This window comes from Diabrotica virgifera, chromosome 10 (assembly GCF_917563875.1).
Source record: "Diabrotica virgifera virgifera chromosome 10, PGI_DIABVI_V3a".
In the NCBI taxonomy this organism is placed as follows: domain Eukaryota; kingdom Metazoa; phylum Arthropoda; class Insecta; order Coleoptera; family Chrysomelidae; genus Diabrotica; species Diabrotica virgifera.
Genome location: NC_065452.1, coordinates 139,806,949 through 139,827,517, shown reverse-complemented (window position 1 = coordinate 139,827,517; position 20,569 = coordinate 139,806,949). Strand labels below are relative to the sequence as shown.

Here is a 20,569-nt window from a genome sequence, read left to right as displayed (position 1 = left end):
CTAATCCGATTCTTGAGTATTAAGGTGTCGCACTGAGAGGCACAGATCCAGTAGCAAAATGATCCTGCAGCAGACAAGCTAGCGAGGGAAGCAATTTATTTTGACAAATCGACCATCGACCAGTACAATCAAGCTCTGGAAAAAGAACCACTGATCAAATTCGGCTCTCTGGATGGACACGCATACATTTGAAGGGGCATAATTGAAAGGTGATGTTAATAGGTTAATGTTAAGTTAATACTGAAGCTACATTTTAATTAATAACGATTAATTTATTTTATAGGAGACTTACTAATGCGATTCTTTAGCATTAAGGTATTGCACTGAGAGACACAGATCCAGTAGGAAGACGATCCCCCAGAAAAGAAGCTTGCAGGGAAAATAAAATCTATGTTACCAAATCGGTAACTGATTGACCAACACAACCAATCCCTGGAATGAGGGCCACTGATCAAATTTCTTTGGCTCTGTAGATGCACACGCATACATCTAAGGGACATAATTTAAAGGTAATATTAATGCGTTTATTTTTTACGTAATATTTACTCGTAATAATATTTTATTACGAGTAACAAAGTGTAGGAGTTTTATAGAGAAAGTATACTGTAATTTAATAACGATTTCTATCTTTATAGGAGACTAACTAGTTCGATCCTTGAGCAATAAGGTATCGTAATGAGAAGCACAGATCCAGTAGCAAAAAGATACATTACATTGGTCTCTTTTGACTACGACAAGCGGCAAGATGGGTGGAGATTGTACCAAATTTGGAGCTGATTTCTGTAACTTCCGTCGGTTCCAAGTCGTATATTTAGCTCGACTGTAGCTGATGGAAGGCAAAAAACAAGTTTCCTGTGCACCACATACCCCATATTTTTTTGCTATTCTATTGCTAATTTATTACGCAAATTAAAATTTTATTGCGTCATCCCCTTCAGAGAAAGAGGTGGCCATTCCAACTTAATATTAAGCTAGAATAGCCAACATCCATATTTCCGGAACGAAAGTAGATAGAGGGTAGCTTCCGGTATATTTAATTGCTAATTAATTGCTGAAAGATTGGGTATACAAGAATTTACAAACTCACCCCCTTAAAGCCCTACCGTTATCATCATTCCCCGGAATCCACAAAAACTGAACATAACCAGTTTAAAGACCTAAAACCAAGTTGGTATTTTTTGCTTATTAATTGCTACAGGTCTAAGCCAAATATGAATGTTTTACTTCATCCCCTAACGAGCCACAATGGCTACTGCGGTTTAATACTTAAGGCTACAATACCTAACACTCCTATTTCAGGAAGGAAAGCAGATAGAGGGTAGCTTCTGGCCGCATATTTTATTTTTAATTAATTGCTGAAAGATGGGATATACCAGAATTTACAAACCCACCCCTCCAGCCCCTACCCTTATCATCGTTCCACGGATTTCACAAAGAGTGAAAATAACCAGATTAAAAACTTAAAACCCAGTGAGTATTTTTTCTTATTAACTGCTGCAGGTCTACGCCAAAAACGATTTTATTGCTCCATCCCCTAACGAGAGACAATGGCTACTACGGTTGAATACTTAAGCTACAACACTCAATTCTCCTATTTCAGTAACGAAAGCAGATAGAGGGTCGCTTCCGGCGGCCTATTTTATTGCTAATTAATTGCTAATTTATTACGCAAATTACACATTTATAGCTTGAACCCCTTCAGAGATACAGGTGGCTATTCCAGCTTAATATTAAGCTAGAATAGCCAACATTCATATTTCCGGAACGAAAACAGATAGAGGGTCGCTTCCAGCGGCATATTTTATTGCTAGTTAATTGCTGAAAGATAGGGTATTCAACAATTTACAAACTCACCCCCTTCAACCCTACCATCATTTGACGGATTTCACAGAAAGTGAAAATTGCCAGTTTAAAAACCTGGAAGCGGTATATTTTATATGCCGCTATCTGCGGATACCCTTTATCTGCTTTCGTTCCTGAAATAGCAGTGTTGCGTATTGTAGCTTAAGTATTAAACTGCAGTAGCCATTGTTTCTTGTTATGGGATGAAACAAAAAAATCGTTTTTGACGTAGACCTGCAGCAGTTATTTAGGAAAAAACCTAGTTTGTCTTAGGTTTTTAATCTGGCAATTTTCACTTTCCAGAAAATCCGTCGAATGATGATAATGGTGGGGTTGAAGGGGGTGAGTTTGTAAATTGTTGTATTCCCTATCTTTCAGCAATTAACTAGCAATAAAATATGCCGCTTGAAGCGGCATATTTTATATGCCGCTATCTGCGGATACCCTCTATCTGCTTTCGTTCCTGAAATAGGAGTGTTGGGTATTGTAGCTTAAGAATTAAACCGCAGTAGCTGTTGTTTCTCGTTAGGGGATTAAGCAAAAAACTCGATTTTTGCGTAGACCTGCAGAAATTAATTGCCAAAAAATACCCACTTGGTTTTAAGTCCTTAAACTGGTTATTTTCACTCTTTGTGAAATCCGGGGAACGATGATAATGGTGGGGTTGGAGGGGTGGGTTTGTAAATTCTGGTATACCCCATCTTTCAGCAATGGATTAGAAATAAAATATGCCGCCAGAAGCGACCCGCTTTCTTTCCTGTAATAGGACTGTTGGGTATTGTAACCTTAAGTATTAAACTGCAGTAGCAATTGTGGCTCGTTAGGGGATGAAGCAAAACATTTATTTTTGGCTTAGATCTGTTGCAATTAATAAGCAAAAAATACCGACTTTGTTTTAGGCCTTTAGACTGGTTATTTTCAAGTTTTGTGGATTCCGGGGAATGATAATATAACGGAAGGGGTTGAAGGGGGTGAGCTTGTAAATTCTTGTATACCCAATCTTTCAGCAATTAATTAGCAATAAAATATACCGCCGGAGGCTACCCTCTATCTACTTTCGTTCCGGAAATATGTGTGTTGGCTATTCTAGCTTAATATTAAGCTGGAATAGCCACCTGTAGCTCTGAAGGGGTTGAAGCTAAAAATTTGTAATTTGCGTAATAAATTAGCCATTAATTAGCAATAAAATAGGCCGCCGGAGGCGACCCTCTATCTGCATTCGTTACTGCAATAGGAGAATTGAGTGTTGTAGCTGAAGTATTCAACCGCATTAGCCATTGTTGCTCGTTAGGGGATGAAGCAGTAAAATCGTTTTTGGCGAAGACCTGCAGCAGTTGCTTAGGAAAAAAATATCCACCTGGTCTTAGATTTTCAAAGTGGTAATTTTGACTTTCTGTGAAATCCGGGGAATGGTGATAACGGTGGGGGTTGGAGGGGGTGAATTTGTAAGTTGTTGTATACCATACCTTTCAGAAATTAATTAGCAATAAAATATGCCGCTAGAAGCGACACTCTATCTGCTTTCGTTCCTGTAATAGGAGTGTTGGTATTGTAGCCTTAAATAAAAAACCGCATTAGCCATTGTGGCTCGTTAGGGGATGAAGCAAAATGTTCATTTTTGGCTTAGACCTGTAGCAATTAATAAGAAAAATAACCACTTGGTTTTAGGTCTTTAAACTGGTTATTTTCACTTTTTGTGGATTCCGGGGAATGATGATAACGGTAGGGGTTGAAGGGGCTAAATTTGTAAATTCTTGTATACACAATCCTTCCGCAATTAATTAGAAATAAAATATGCCGCTGGAAGCTACCCCGTATCTACTTTGGTTCCGGAAATATGAATGTTGCCTTTTCTAGCTTAATATTAAGCTGGAATAGCCACCTGTTTCTCTGAAGGGGGTGAAGCAATAAATTTTTATTTTGCTTAATAAATTAGCAATTAATTAGCAATAAAATAGGCCACCAAAAGCAACTCTCTATCTACTTTCGTTCCGGATATATGAATGTTGGCTATTCTAGCTTAATATTAAGCTGGAATCTCTTTCTCTGAAGGGGATGAAGCAATAAATTTTCATTTTACGTAATAAATTAGCAATTAATTAGCAATAAAATAGGCCAGCGGAAGCAACCCTCTATCTACTTTCGTTCCGGATATATGAATGTTGGCTATTCTAGCTTAATATTAAGCTGGATTGGCCACCTGTTTCTCTGAATGGGATGAAGCAATAAATTTTTAATTTGCGTAACAAATTAGCAATAAAATAACAAAAAAATATGGGGTAAGCTTCATGGCTTCCTTATGAAATGGCCATTCTAGCTTAATAGACATATATCTTCCCTTCCTCTTCGCAGTCCCCTTTATGTTTAAGATAATTTCAAGATATTTAAATTGCTATTTTAATTTTGTTGTGGACATATTTCATATATTATATAATATCCAATAACCAAATCAAATCAGTAATTGGAGTACATTTGTCTACGTTTTTTAACAATTTGAGCTACAGTTGTTCAATGTTCTATCAGTTAGTTCTCGAAATAAGTTTTCAGGATGTACTGCTTCCGTGTAGGTAAAAACCGTTAAATTTTTGTCGTTGACAAATCTATCACCAATTTCACACCGTTTCCTAAAAGGTAAACAGTTTCTTCGTAAAACTCGTATATATTATAAAGTATTGCATACAGTTTAAAAATCAATTCATATAAATTAAAAGTCAAAAACAAGACTCGTCGTAAGCGTAGCTCTAAGGCAAGCCGCACACCAAAGAAACATGAAACGAAAAACATGAAGCATGAAACTTCAAACATGTTTCATGAAAATAAAACACTGCTAAACAAATCTCAAAGTCCGCCTACCAATGAAACGAGTGTGATTCATGCTTATGACACATTTTTATTTTCGGAGAGTTTCATAAATGGCCGGACGTATATTTGTTTAGCAGTGTTTTATTTCCATGAAACGTAATTTACGTTTCATGTTTCTTTGATGTGCCCTGCCCTGCCAATGGGTAATTTATGACGTAATTAATTATGAAACTTAATTCTAGTGTATTTTGGTTAAATAAAAGTTTTTTATGTAAAAAACAGTTAACATACATGTTTAATCTTATCGCCAGTCTATTAATTAACATTATATTCAAATATAACATTTATAATAATATTACATGATCTTACATATTTAATCTACGGTTACATCATCTAAATTTCTTTTCCAGACCCTTCCCGGAAACGAATTGCAATATTTATTTCTTTATGTGGAAAACGGGAACATAGATAGAGATGGAAAGAATTTCGGGCTGCGTTCTTTGAAAGAAACAGAGCGCGTACGTATATTTGAACGTTCTGTGGTTTGGATCTTTCAGAGAAAGCACTTCACATTCAACGCAACAACAATGAATAGACAATCGAAGCATTAATTATTATTGTTAATTTGGGAATGTTATTTGTAAGATATTTTATAGAGATTTATAGAAATTTTAATACTAGATATTTATATGAATGAACTATGCTAATTTTTCAGACCCAGAAGCAAGACGATCCTCCGGAAGACAAGCTGAGGAAAAAGCAAAATTTAGATTGCCAAATTGAACAACCAATCTCTGGAAAGAAAGCCGATGATCTAGTTTGTTTGGCTCTGTGGATAGACATGCATACATTGAAGGGACGTAATTAAAAGGTAATATTAATACGTTAATTTTACAGAGTTACAAAGTTTATGAGTTTAATAGAAAAGCTACACTGTTGAGTTATTTACGATTCCTTTTTTTTTTATAGCAGACTAACTAATCCGATTCTTGAGCATTAAGGTGTCGCACTGAGAGGCACAGATCCAGTAGCAAGACGATACATTACATTGGTCTCTTTTGACTACGACAAACGGCAAGATGGATGGAAATGGTACCAAATTTGGAGCTAATTTCTATAACTTCCGTCGGTTACAAGTCGTTTATTTACCTCGACTGTAGCTGATGGAAGGCACAAAACAAGTTTCCTGTGCACCGTTAATATAATACATCGGCTCAGAAATGACGAAAAATAATATTAGCCTAGATTAAAAATAAAACAGATGGTATGTCCCTAGCAAATATTGTGTGGTTTCTTTTGGAATTCATTTATTTGGTACCAAAGTTATCACTTCACTCATTAATAGAGTTTTTATTTTCAGAGAAACTACACTTTCAGCTAATAACAATTCCTTTTTTTTTTGTTTTCAAGAGAGAAACTAATGCTAATCGACAACTGATAGACCAGCACAACCAGCCTCTGGAAAGAGAGCCAATGATCAAATATTTGGCTGTGTGGATGGACACGCATACATTGAAGGAGCATAATTGAGAGGTAATATTAATTCGTTTATTTTACAGAGTTACAAAGTTTAGGAGTTTAATAGAGAAGGTACACTTTAAGTTAATAATGATTTCTTTTTTTATAGCAGACTAACTAATCCGATTCTTGAGTACTAAGGTATCGCACTGAGAGGCACAGATCCAGTAGCAAAATGATTCTGCAGCAGACAAGCTAGCGAGGAAAGCAATTTATTTTGACACATCGACCATCGACCAGTACAATCAAGCTCTGGAAAAAGAGCCACTGATCAAGTTCGGCTCTGTGGATGGACACGCATACATTTGAAGGGGCATAATTGAAAGGTGATGATAATAGGTTAACGTTAAGTTAATAGTTTCAGGATGTACTGCTTCCGTGTAGCAAAAACCGTTAAATTTTTGTCGTTGACAAATCTATCACCAATTTCACACCGTTTCCTAAAAGGTAAAAAGTTTATTCGTAAAACTCGTATATATTATAAAGTATTGCAAGCAGTGTAAAAATCAGTTCATATAAATTGAAAGTCAAATACAAGACTCGTCGTAAGCGTAGCTCTAATGGGTAATTTATGAAGTAATTATTTATGAAACTTAATTCTAGTGGCTCATTTTGGTTAAATAACAGTATTTTTATGTAAAAAACTGTTAACATACACGTTTAATCTTATCGCCAGTCTGTTAATTAACATTATATTCAAATATAACATTTATAATAATATTACATGATCTTACATATTTAATCTACGGTTACATCATCTAAATTTCTTTTCCAGACTCTTCCCGGAAACGAATTGCAATATTTATTTCTTTATGTGGAAAATGGCAACATAGATAGAGATGGAAAGAATTTCGGGCTGCGTTCTTTGAAAGAAGCAGAGCTCATACGTATATTTGAACGTATTGTGTTTTGAATCTTTCAGAGAAAGCACTTCACGTTCAACGCAACAACAATGAATAGACAATCGAAGCATTAATTATTGTTAATTTGGGAATATTATTTGTACGATATTTATAGAGATTTATAGAAATTTTAATACTAGATATTTATATGACTGAACTATGCTAATTTTTCAGACCCAGAAGCAAGACGATCCTCCGGAAGACAAGCTGAGGAAAAGCAAAATTTATTTTGCCAAATCGAACCAATCTCTGGAAAGAAAGCCGATGATCTAGTTTGTATGGCTCTGTGGATAGACACGCATACATTGAAGGGACATAATTACAAGGTAATATTCACACGTTAATTTTACAGAGTTACAAAATTTGAGATTAATAGAGAAGCTACACTGTTGAGCTATTTACGATTTCTTTTTTTTTTTTATAGCAGACTAACCAATCCGATTCTTGAGCATTAAGGTGTCGCACTGAGAGGCACAGATCCAGTAGCAAGACGATACATTACATTGGTCTCTTTTGACTACGACAAGCGGCAAGATGGATGGAGATGGTACCAAATTTGAAGCTGATTTCTGTAACTTCAGTCGGTTACAAGTCGTGTATTTACCTCGACTGTAGCAGATGGAAGGCACAAAACAAGTTTCCTGTGCACCGTTAATATAATACATCGGCTCAGAAATGACGAAAAACAAATCTTAGCCTAGATTTAAAATAAAACTCGTGGTATATCCCTAGCAAATATTGTGTGGTTTCTTTTGGAATCCATTTATTTGGTACAAAAGTTATCACTTCACTCATTAATAGAGTTTTTGTTTTCAGAGAAAGTATTCTTTCAGCTAATAACGATTCTTTTTTTTGTTTTCAAGAGAGCAAATAATCCTAATCGACAACTGATAGACCAGCACAACCAGTCCCTCGAAAGAGAGCCAATGATCAAGTTTGTTTGGCTGTGTGGATGGACACGCATACATTGAAGGGGCATAATTGAAAGGTAATATTAATTCGTTTATTTTACAGAGTTACAAAGTTTAGGAGTCTAATAGAGAAGGTACACTTTAAGTTAATAACGATTTCTTTTTTTATAGCAGACTAACTCATCCGATTCTTGAGTATTAAGGTGTCGCACTGAGAGGCACAGATCCAGTAGCAAAATGATCCTGCAGCAGACAAGCTAGCGAGGAAAGCAATTTATTTTGACAAATCGACCATCGACCAGTACAATCAAGCTCTGGAAAAAGAGCCACTGATCAAGTTCGGCTCTGTGGATGGACACGTATACATTTGAAGGGGCATAATTGAAAGGTGATGTTAATAGGTTAATGTTAAGTTAACAGTGAAGCTACATTTTAAGTAATAACGATTTATTTATTTTATAGGAGACTTACTAATGCGATTCTTTAGCATTAAGGTATCGCACTGAGAGACACAGATCCAGTAGGAAGACGATCCCCCAGAAAAGAAGCTTGCAGGGAAAATAAAATCTATGTTACTAAATCGGTAACTGATTGACCAACACAACCAATCCCTGGAATGAGGGCCACTGATCAAATTTCTTTGGCTCTGTAGATGCACACGCATACATCTAAGGGACATAATTTATAGGTAATATTAATACGTTTATTTTTTACGTAATATTTACTCGTAATAATATTTTATTACGAGTAACAAAGTGTAGGAGTTTTATAGAGAAAGTATACTATAACTTAATAACGATTTCTTTTTTTATAGGAGATTAACTAGTCCGATACTTGAGCATTAAGGTATCGTAATGAGAGGCGCAGATCCAGTAGCAAAAAGATACATTACATTGGTCTCTTTTGACTACGACAAGCGGCAAGATGGATGGAGATGGTACCAAATTTGGAGCTGATTTCTGTAACTTCCGTCGGTTAGAAGTCGTGTATTTACCTCGACTGTAGGTGATGGAAGGCACAAAACAAGTTTCCTGTATACCACATACCCCATATTTTTTTGCTATTTTATTGCTAATTTATTACGCAAATTAAAAATTTATTGCGTCATCCCCTTCAGAGAAAGAGGCGGCCATTCCAGCTTAATATTAAGCTAGAATAGCCAACATTCATATTTCCGGAACGAAAGTAGATAGAGGGTAGTTTGCGGTATATTTTATTGCTAATTAATTGCTGAAAGATTGGGTATACAAGAATTTACAAACTCACACCCTTCAACCCCTACCGTTATCATCATTCCCGGGAATCCACAAAAAGTGAACATAACCAGTTTAAAGACCTAAAACCAAGATGGTATTTTTTGCTTATTAATTGCTACAGGTCTAACCCAAATATGAATATTTTGCTTCATCCCGTAATGAGCCACAATGGCTACTGCAGTTTAATACTTAAGGCTACAATACCTAACACTCCTATTTCAGGAGAGAAAGCAGATAGAGGGTCGCTTCTGGCGGCATATTTTATTTTTAGTTAATTGCTGAAAGATGGGATATACCAGAATTTACAATCCCACCCCTCCAGTCCCTACCGTTATCATCGTCCCACGGATTTCACAAAGAGTGAAAATAACCAGATTAAAAACTTAAAACCCAGTGAGTATTTTTTCTTATTAACTGTTGCAGGTCTACGCCAAAATCGATTTTATTGCTTCATCCCCTAACGAGAAACAATGGCTACTACGGCTGAATACTTAAGCTTCAACACTCAATTCTCCTATTTCAGTAACGAAAGCATATAGAGGGTCGCTTCCGGCGGCCTATTTTCTTGCTAATTAATTGCTAATTTACTACGCAAATTACAAATTTATAGCTTCAACCCCTTCAGAGATACAGGTGGCTATTCCATCTTAATATTAAGCTAGAATAGCCAACATTCATATTTCCGGAAAGAAAACAGATAGAGGGTCGCTTCCAGCGGCATATTTTATTGCTAGTTAATTGCTGAAAGATAGGGAATTCAACAATTTACAAACACACCCCCTTCAACCCTAGCATCATTTGGCGGATTTCACAGAAAATGAAAATTGCCAGTTTAAAAACCTAAGACCAACTAGGTTTTTTTTCCTAAGTAACTGCTTCTGTGAAATCCGTCGAATGATGATAACGGTAGGGTTGAATGGGGTGAGCTTGTAAATTGTTGTATACCCTATCTTTCAGTAAATAACTAGCAATAAAATATGCCGCTGGAAGCGGCATATTTTATATGCCGCTATCTGCGGATACCCTTTATCTGCTTTCGTTCCTGAAAAAGCAGTGTTGGGTATTGTAGCTTAAGTATTAAACTGCAGTAGCCATTGTTTCTTGTTAGGGGATGAAGCACAAAAATCGTTTTTGACGTAGACCTGCAGCAGTTACTTAGGAATAAATCCTAGTTTCTCTTAGGTTTTTAAACTGGCAATTTTCAATGTCCATGAAATCCGTCGAATGATGCGAACGGTAGGGTTGAAGGGGGTGAGTTTGTAAATTGTTGTATTCCCTATCTTTCAGCAATTAACTAGCAATAAAATATGCCGCTTGAAGCGGCCTATTTTATATGCCGCTATCTGCGGATACCGTCTATCTGCTTTCGTTCCTGAAATAGGAGTGTTGGGTATTGTAGCTTAAGATTTAAACCGCAGAAAGCTATTGTTTCCCGTTAGGGGATGAAGCAAAAAACTCGATTTTTGCGTAGACCTGCAGAAATTAATTGCCAAAAAAATACCCACTTGGTTTTAAGTCCTTAAACTGGTTATTTTCACTCTTTGTGAAATCCGGGGAACGATGATAATGGTAGGGGTTGGCGGGGTGGGTTTGTAAATTCTGTTATACCCCATCTTTCAGCAATTGATTAGAAATAAAATATGCCGCCAGAAGCGACCCTCTATCGGCTTTCTTTCCTGTAATAGGACTGTTGGGTATTGTAACCTTAAGTATTAAACTGGAGTAGCAATTGTGGCTCATTAGGGGATGAAGCAAAACATTTATTTTTGGCTTAGATCTGTTACAATTAATAAGCAAAAAATACCGACTTTGTTTTAGGTCTTTAAACTGGTTATTCTCAAGTTTTGTGGATTCCGGGGAATGATAATATAACGGAAGGGGTTGAAGGGGGTGAGCTTGTAAATTTTTGTATACCCAATCTTTCAGCAATTAATTAGCAATAAAATATACCGCCGGAGGCTACCCCCTATCTACTTTCGTTCCGGAAATATGTGTGTTGGCTCTTCTAGCTTAATATTAAGCTGGAATAGCCACCTGTACCTCTGAAGGGGTTGAAGCTAAAAATTTGTAATTTGCGTAATAAATTAGCAATTAATTAGCAATAAAAGAGGCCGCCGGAAGCGACCCTCTATCTACTTTCGTTACTGCAATAGGAGAGTTGCGTGCCGTAGCTGAAGAATTCAACCGCAGTAGCCATTGTTGCTCGTTAGGGGACAAAGCAGTTAAATCGTTTTTGGCGTAGACCTGCAGCAGTTGCTTAGGAAAAAAATATCCACCTGGTCTTAGATTTTCAAAGTGGTAATTTTGACTTTATATGAAATCCGGGGAATGGTGATAACGGTGGGGGTTGGAGGGGGTGAATTTGTAAGTTGTTGTATACCATATCTTTCAGAAATTAATTAGCAATAAAATATGCCGCTGGAAGCGACACTCTATCTGCTTTCGTTCCTGTAATAGGAGTGTTGGTATTGTAGCCTTAAGTATTAAACCGCAGTAGCCATTGTGGCTCGTTGGGGGATGAAGCAAAACATTCATTTTTGGCTTAGAACTGTAGCAATTAATAAGAAAAATACCTACTTGGTTTTAGGTCTTTAAACTGGTTATTTTCGCTTTTTGTGGATTACGGGGAATGAGGATAACGGTAGGGGTTGAAGGGGCTAAGTTTGTAAATTCTTGTACACACAGTCCTTCAGCAATTAACTAGCAATAAAATATGCAGCTGAAAGCTACCCTGTATCTACTTTGGTTCCGGAAATATGAATGTTGGCTTTTCTAGCTTAATATTAAGCTGGAATAGCCACCTGTTTCTCTGAAGGGGGTGAAGCAATATATTTTTATTTTACTTAATAAATTAGAAATTAATTAGCAATAAAATAGGCCAGCGGAAGCAACTCTCTATCTACTTTCGTTCCGGATATATGAATGTTGGCTATTCTAGCTTAATATTAAGCTGGAATGGCCACCTGTTTCTCTGAATGGGATGAAGCAATAAATTTTTAATTTGCGTTATAAATTAGCAATAAAATAGCAAAAAAATATGGGGTAAGTTTCATGGCTCCCTTATGAAATGGTCATTCTAGCTTAATAGACATATATCTTCCCTTCCTCTTCGCAGTCCCCTTTATGTTTAAGATAATTTCAAGATATTTAAACTGCTATTTATCAGTTGGTTGTGTACATATTTCATATATTATATAATATCCAATAACCAAATCAAATCAGTAATTGGAGTACATTTGTCTACGTTTTTTAACAATTTGAGCTACAGTTGTACAATATTCTATCAGTTAATTCTCGAAATCAGTTTTCAGGATGTACTGCTTCCGTGTAGGTAAAAACCGTTAAATTTTTGTCGTTGACAAATCTATCACCAATTTCACACCGTTTCCTAAAAGGTAAACAGTTTATTCGTAAAACTCGTATATTATAAATTATTGCTTGCAGTGTAAAAATCAGTTCATATAAATTGAAAGTCAAAAGCAAGATTCGTCGTAAGCGTAGCTCTAAGGCAAGCCGCACACCAAAGAAACATGAAACGAAAAACATGAAACATGAAACGTGAAACATGTTTCATGAATATAAAACACTGCTAAACAAATCTCAAAACCCGCCTACCAATGAAACGAGTTTGATTCATGCTTTGACACATTTTTATTTTCGGAGAGTTTCATAAATGGCCGGACGTATATTTGTTTAGCAGTGTTTTATTTCCATGAAACGTAATTTACGTTTCATGTTTCTTTGATATGCCCTGTCCTGCCAATGGGTAATTTATGAAGTAATTAATTATGAAACTTAATTCTAGTGCATTTTGGTTAAATAAAAGTTTTTATGTAAAAAACTGTTAACATACATGTTTAATCTTATCGCCAGTCGATTGATTAACATTATATTCAAATATAACATTTATAATAATATTACATGATCTTACATATTTAATCTACGGTTACATCATCTAAATTTCTTTTCCAGACTCTTCCCGGAAACGAATTGCAATATTTATTTTTTATGTGGAAAATGCCAACATAGATAGAGATGGAAAGAATTTCGGGCTGCGTTCTTTGAAAGAAGCAGAGCGTATACGTATATTTGAACGTATTGTGCTTTGAATCTTTCAGAGAAAGCACTTCACGTTCAACGCAACAACAATGAATAGACAATCGAAGCATTAATTATTGTTAATTTGGGAATATTATTTGTACGATATTTATAGAGATTTATAGAAATTTTAATACTAGATATTTATATGACTGAACTATGCTAATTTTTCAGACCCAGAAGCAAGACCATCCTCCGGAAGACAAGCTGAGGAAAAAGCAAAATTTATTTTGCCAAATCGAACAACCAATCTCTCGAAAGAAAGCCGATGATCTAGTTTGTATGGCTCTGTGGATAGACACGCATGATGATAACGGTAGGGGTTGAAGGGGCTAAGTTTGTAAATTCTTGTACACACAATCCTTCAGCAAGTAACTAGCAATAAAATATGCAGCTGGAAGCTACCCTGTATCTACTTTCGTTCCGGATATATGAATGTTGGCTTTTCTAGCTTAATATTAAGCTGGAATGGCCACCTGTTTCTCTGAATGGGATGAAGCAATAATTTTTAAATTTGCGTTATAAATTAGCAATAAAATAGCAAAAAAATATGGGGTAAGTTTCATGGCTCCCTTATGAAATGGTCATTCTAGGTTAATAGACATATATCTTCCCTTCCTCTTCGCCGTCCCCTTTATGTTTAAGATAATTTCAAAATATTTAAATTGCTATTTATAATTTGGTTGTGTACATATTTCATATATTATATAATATCCAATAACCAAATCTAATCAGTAATTGGAGTACATTTGTCTACGTTTTTTAACAATTTGAGCTACAGTTGTTCAATATTCTATCAGTTAATTCTCGAAATAAGTTTTCAGGATGTACTGCTGCCGTGTAGGTAAAAACCGTTAAATTTTTGTCATTGACAAATCTATCACCAATTTCACACCGTTTCCTAAAAGGTAAACAGTTTATTCGTAAAACTCGTATATTATAAAGTATTGCATGCAGTGTAAAAATCAGTTCATATAAATTGAAAGTCAAAAACAAGACTCGTCGTAAGCGTAGCTCTAAGGCAAGCCGCACACCAAAGAAACATGAAACGAAAAACATGAAACATGAAACGTGAAACATGTTTCATGAAAATAAAACACTGCTAAACAAATCTCAAAGTCCGCCTACCAATGAAACGAGTGTGATTCATGCTTATGACACATTTTTATTTTCGGAGAGTTTCATAAATGGCCGGACGTATATTTGTTTAGCAGTGTTTTATTTCCATGAAACGTAATTTACGTTTCATGTTTCTTTGATGTGCCCTGCCCTGCCAATGGGTAATTTATGAAGTAATTAGTTATGAAACTTAATTCTAGTGCATTTTGGTTAAATAAAAGTTTTTTATGTAAAAAACTGTTAACATACATGTTTAATCTTATCGCCAGTCTATTAATTAACATTATATTCAAATATAACATTTATAATAATATTACATGATCTTACATATTTAATCTACGGTTACATCATCTAAATTTCTTTTCCAGACTCTTCCCGGAAACGAATTGCAATATTTATTTCTTTATGTGGAAAATGGCAACATAGATAGAGATGGAAAGAATTTCGGACTGCGTTCTTTGAAAGAAGCAGAGCGCATACGTATATTTGATCGTATTGTGCTTTGAATCTTTCAGAGAAAGCACTTCACGTTCAACGCAACAACAATGAATAGACAATCGAAGCATTAATTATTGTTAATTTGGGAATAATTGGGAATATTTGTACGATATTTATAGAGATTTATAGAAATTTTAATACTAGATATTTATATGACTGGACTATGCTAATTTTTCAGACCCAGAAGCAAGACGATCCTCCGGAAGACAAGCTGAGGAAAAAGCAAAATTTATTTTGCCAAATCGAACAACCAATCTCTCGAAAGAAAGCCGATGATCTAGTTTGTATGGCTCTGTGGATAGACACGCATACATTGAAGGGACATAATTAAAAGGTAACATTAATACGTTAATTTTACAGAGTTACAAAATTTGAGTTTAATAGAAAAGCTACACTGTTGAGTAATTTACGATTTCTTTTTTTTTTATAGCAGACTAACTAATCCGATTCTTGAGCATTAAAGTGTCGCACTGAGAGACACAGATCCAGTAGCAAGAAGATACATTACATTGGTCTCTGTTGACTACGACAAACGGCAAGATGGATGGAAATGGTACCAAATTTGGAGCTGATTTCTGTAACTTCCGTCGGTTACAAGTCGTGTATTTACCTCGACTGTACCTGATGGAAGGCACAAAACAAGTTTCCTGTGCACCGTTAATATAATACATCGGCTCAGAAATGACGAAAAATAATCTTAGCCTAGATTAAAAATAAAACACATGGTATGTCCCTAGCAAATATTGTGTGGTTTCTTTTGGAATTCATTTATTTGGTACCAAAGTTATCACTTCACTCATTAATAGAGTTTTTATTTTCAGAGAATCTACACTTTCAGCTAATAACAATTCCTTTTTTTTTTTGTTTCAAGAGAGCAACTAATGCTAATCGACAACTGATAGACCAGCATAACCAGCCCCTGGAAAGAGAACCAATGATCAAGTTTTTTGGCTGTGTGGACGGACACGCATACATTGAAGGGACATAATTGAAAGGTAATATTAATTCGTTTATTTTACAGTGTTAGAAAGATTAGAAGTTTACTAGAGAAGGTACATTTTAAGTTAATAACGATTTCTTTTTTAATAGCAGACTAACTAATCCGATTCTTGAGTATTAAGGTGTCGCACTGACAGGCACAGATCCAGTAGCAAAATGATCCTGCAGCAGACAAGCTAGCGAGGAAAGCAATTGATTTTGACAAATCGACCATCGACCAGTACAATCAAACTCTGGAAAAAGAGCCACTGATCAAGTTCGGCTCTGTGGATGGACACGCATACATTTGAAGGGGCATAATTGAAAGGTGATGTTAATAGGTTAATGTTAAGTTAATAGTGAAGCTACATTTTAAGTAATAACGATTTATTTATTTTATAGGAGACTTACTAATGCGACTTTTTAGCATTAAGGTATCGCACTGAGAGACACAGATCTGGTAGGAAGACGATCCCCCAGAAAAGAGGCTTGCAGGGAAAATAAAATCTATGTTACCAAATCTGTAACTGATTGACCAACACAACCAATCCCTGGAATGAGGGCCACTGATCAAATTTCTTTGGCTCTGTAGATGCACACGCATACATCTAAGGGATATAATTTATAGGTAATATTAATACGTTTATTTTTTACGTAATATTTACTCGTAATAATATTTTATTACGAGTAACAAAGTGTAGGAGTTTTTTAGAGAAAATATACTGTAACTTAATAACGATTTCTATCTTTATAGGAGACTAACTAGTTCGATCCTTGAGCAATAAGGTATCGTAATGAGAAGCACAGATCCAGTAGCAAAAAGATACATTACATTGGTCTCTTTTGACTACGACAAGCGGCAAGATGGATGGAGATGGTACCAAATTTGGAGCTGAATTCTGTAACTTCCGTCGGTTAGAAGTCGTGTATTGACCTCGACTGTAGCTGATGGAAGGCACAAAACAAGTTTCCTGTGCACCACATACCCCATATTTTTTTGCTATTTTATTGCTAATTTATTACGCAAATTAAAAATTTATTGCGTCATCCCCTTCAGAGAAACAGGTGGCCATTCCAGCTTAATATTAAGCTAGAATAGCCAATATTCATATATTCGGAACGAAAGTAGATAGAGAGTTGCTTCCGGTGGCCTATTTTATTGCTATTTAATTGCTAATTTATTACGTAAAATAAAAATTTATTGCTTAATCCCCTTCAGAGAAACAGGTGGCTCTTTCAGCTTAATATTAAGCTAGAATAGCCAACATTCATATTTGCGGAACGAAAGTAGATAGAGGGTAGCTTCCGGTATATTTTATTGCTAATTAATTGCTGAAAGATTGGGTATACAAGAATTTACAAACTCACCCCCTTCAACCCCTACCGTTATCATCATTCCCGGGAATCCACAAAAAGTGAACATAACCAGTTTAAAGACGTAAAACCCACTTGGTATTTTTTGCTTATTAATTTCTACAGGTCTAAACCAAATATGAATGTTTTGCTTCATCCCCTAATGAGCCAAAACGGCTACTGCAGTTTAATACTTAAGGCTACAATACCTAACACTCTTATTTCAGGAAAGAAAGCAGATAGAGGGTCGCTTCTGGCGGCATATTTTATTTTTAATTAATTGCTGAAAGATGGGATATACCAGAATTTACAAACCCACCCCACCAGCCCCTAACGTTATCATCGTTCCACGGATTTCACAAAGAGTGAAAATAACCAGATTAAAAACTTAAAACCCAGTGAGTATTTTTTCTTTTTAACTGCTGCAAGTCTACGCCAAAACGATTTTATTGCTTCATCCCCTAACGAGAAACAATGGCTACTACGGTTGAATACTTAAGCTTCAACACTCAATTCTCCTATTTCAGTAACCAAAGCAGATAGAGGGTCGCTTCCGGCGGCCTATTTAATTGCTAATTAATTGCTAATTTATTACACAAATTACAAATTTATAGCTTCAACCCCTTCAGAGATACAGGTGGCTATTCCAGCATAATATTAAGCTAGAATAGCCAATATTCGTATTTCCGGAACGAAAACAGATAGAGGGTCGCTTCCAGCGGCATATTTTATTGCTAGTTAATTGCTGAAAGATAGTGAATTCAACAATTTACAAACTCACCCCCTTCAACCCTACCATCATTTGACGGATTTCACAGAAAATGAAAATTGCCAGTTTAAAAACCTAAGACTAACTAGGTTTTTTTTCCTAAGTAACTGCTTCTATGAAATCCGTCGAATGATGATAACGGTAGGGTTGAATGGGGTGAGTTTGTAAATTGTTGTATACCCTATCTTTCAGAAATTAACTAGCAATAAAATATGCCGCTGGAAGCGGCATATTTTATATGCCGCTATCTGCGGATACCCTTTATCTGCTTTCGTTCCTGAAATAGCAGTGTTGGGTATTGTAGCTTAATGTTGTTCTGAAGCTATAAGTATTAAACTGCAGTAGCCATTGTTTCTTGTTAGGGGATGAAGCAAAAAAACCGTTTTTGACGTAGACCTGCAGCAGTTACTTAGGAAAAAAACCTAGTTGGTCTTAGGTTTTTAAACTGGAAATTTCCACTGTCCATGAAATCCGTCGAATGATGATAACGGTAGGGTTGAAGGGGTGAGTTTGTAAATTGTATTCCCTATCTTTCAGCAATTAACTAGCAATAAAATATGCCGCTTGAAGCGGCCTATTTTATATGCCGCTGTCTGCGGATACCGTCTATCTGCTTTCGTTCCTGAAATAGGCGTGTTGGGTATTGCAGCTTAATATTTAAACCGCAGAAAGCTATTGTTTCTCGTTAGGGGATGAAGCAAAAAACTCGATTTTTGCGTAGACCTGCAGAAATTAATTGCCAAAAAAATACCCACTTGGTTTTAAGCCCTTAAACTGGTTATTTTTACTCTTTGTGAAATCCGGGGAACGATGATAATGGTAAGGGTTGGAGGGGTCGGTTTGTAAATTCTGGTATACCCCATCTTTCAGCAATTGATTAGAAATAAAATATGCCGCCAGAAGCGACCCTCTATCTGCTTTCTTTCCTGTAATAGGACTGTTGGGTATTGTAACCTTAAGTATTAAACTGCGGTAGCAATTGTGGCTCGTTAGGGGATGAAGCAAAACATTTGTTTTTGGCTTAGATCTGTTGCAATTAATAAGCAAAAAATACCGACTTTGTTTTAGGTCTTTAAACTGGTTATTTTCAAGTTTTGTGGATTCCGGGGAATGATAATATAACGGAAGAGGTTGAAGGGGGTGAGCTTGTAAATTCTTGTATACCCAATTTTTCACCAATTAATTAGCAATAAAATATACCGCCGGAAGCTACCCTCTATCTACTTTCGTTCCGGAAATATGTGTGTTGGCTATTCTAGCTTAATATTAAGCTGGAATAGCCACCTGTACCTCTGAAGGGGTTGAAGCTAAAAATTTGTAATTTGCGTAATAAATTAGCAATAAAATAGGCCGCCGGAAGCGACCCTCTATCTGCTTTCGTTACTGCAATAGGAGAATTGAGTGTTGTAGCTGAAGTATTCAACCGCAGTAGCCATTGTTGCTCGTTAGGGGATGAAGCAGTAAAATCGTTTTTGGCGTAGACCTGCAGCAGTTGCTTAGGAAAAAATCTCCACCTGGTCTTAGATTTTCAAAGTGGTAATTTTGACTTTCTGTGAAATCCGGGGAATGGTGATAACGGTGGTGGTTGAAGGGGTGAATTTGTAAGTTGTTGTATACCATATCTTTCAGAAATTAATTAGCAATAAAATATGCCGCTGGAAGCGTCACTCTATCTGCTTTCGTTCCTGTAATAGGAGTGTTGGTATTGTAGCCTTAAGTATTAAACCGCAGTAGCCATTGTGGCTCGTTAGGGGATGAAGCTCAACATTCATTTTTGGCTTAGACCTGTAGCAATTAATAAGAAAAAATACCCACTTGGTTTTAGGTCTTTAAACTGGTTATTTTCACTTTTTGTGTATTCCGGGGAATGATGATAACGGTAGGGGTTGAAGGGGCTAAGTTTGTAAATTCTTGTATACACAATCCTTCAGCAATTAATTAGCAATAAAATATGCCGCTGGAAGCTACCCTGTATCTACTTTGGTTCCGGAAATATTAATGTTGGGTTTTCTAGCTTAATATTAAGTTGGAATAGCCACCTGTTTCTCTGAAGGGGGTAAAGCAATAAATTTTTATTTTGCGTATTAAATTAGCAATTAATTAGCAATAAAATAGGCCAGCGGAAGCAACTTTCTATCTACTTTCGTTCCGGATATATGAATGGTGGCTATTCTAGCTTAATATTAAGCTGGAATGGCCACCTGTTTCTCTGAATGTGATGAAGCAATAAATTTTTAATTTGCGCAATAAATTAGCAATAAAATAGAAAAAAAATATGGGGTAAGTTTCATGGCTCCCTTATGAAATGGTCATTCTAGCTTAATAGACATATATCTTCCCTTCCTCTTCGCAGTCCCCTTTATGTTTAAGATAATTTCAAGATATTTAAATTGCTATTTATAATTTGGTTGTGTACATATTTCATATATTATATAATATCCAATAACCAAACCAAATCAGTAATTGGAGTACATTTGCCTACGTTTTTTAACAATTTGAGCTACAGTTGTTCAATATTTTATC

The 20,569-nt window shown here is 35.8% G+C and overlaps 1 protein-coding gene across 1 annotated transcript in view; it reads left to right on the top strand.

Moving 5' to 3' along the window:
• The window catches only part of LOC126893157 (uncharacterized), a 183,734-nt gene that overhangs the window by 90,660 nt on the left and 72,505 nt on the right, over positions 1-20,569 (top strand). Inside the window, exons 15-18 of the mRNA XM_050663109.1 lie at positions 5,360-5,504; positions 7,239-7,390; positions 13,504-13,605; positions 15,125-15,226. Coding sequence (XP_050519066.1) covers positions 5,360-5,504; positions 7,239-7,390; positions 13,504-13,605; positions 15,125-15,226 — 501 coding nt within the window. The remainder of the gene's footprint in view (positions 1-5,359; positions 5,505-7,238; positions 7,391-13,503; positions 13,606-15,124; positions 15,227-20,569) is intronic.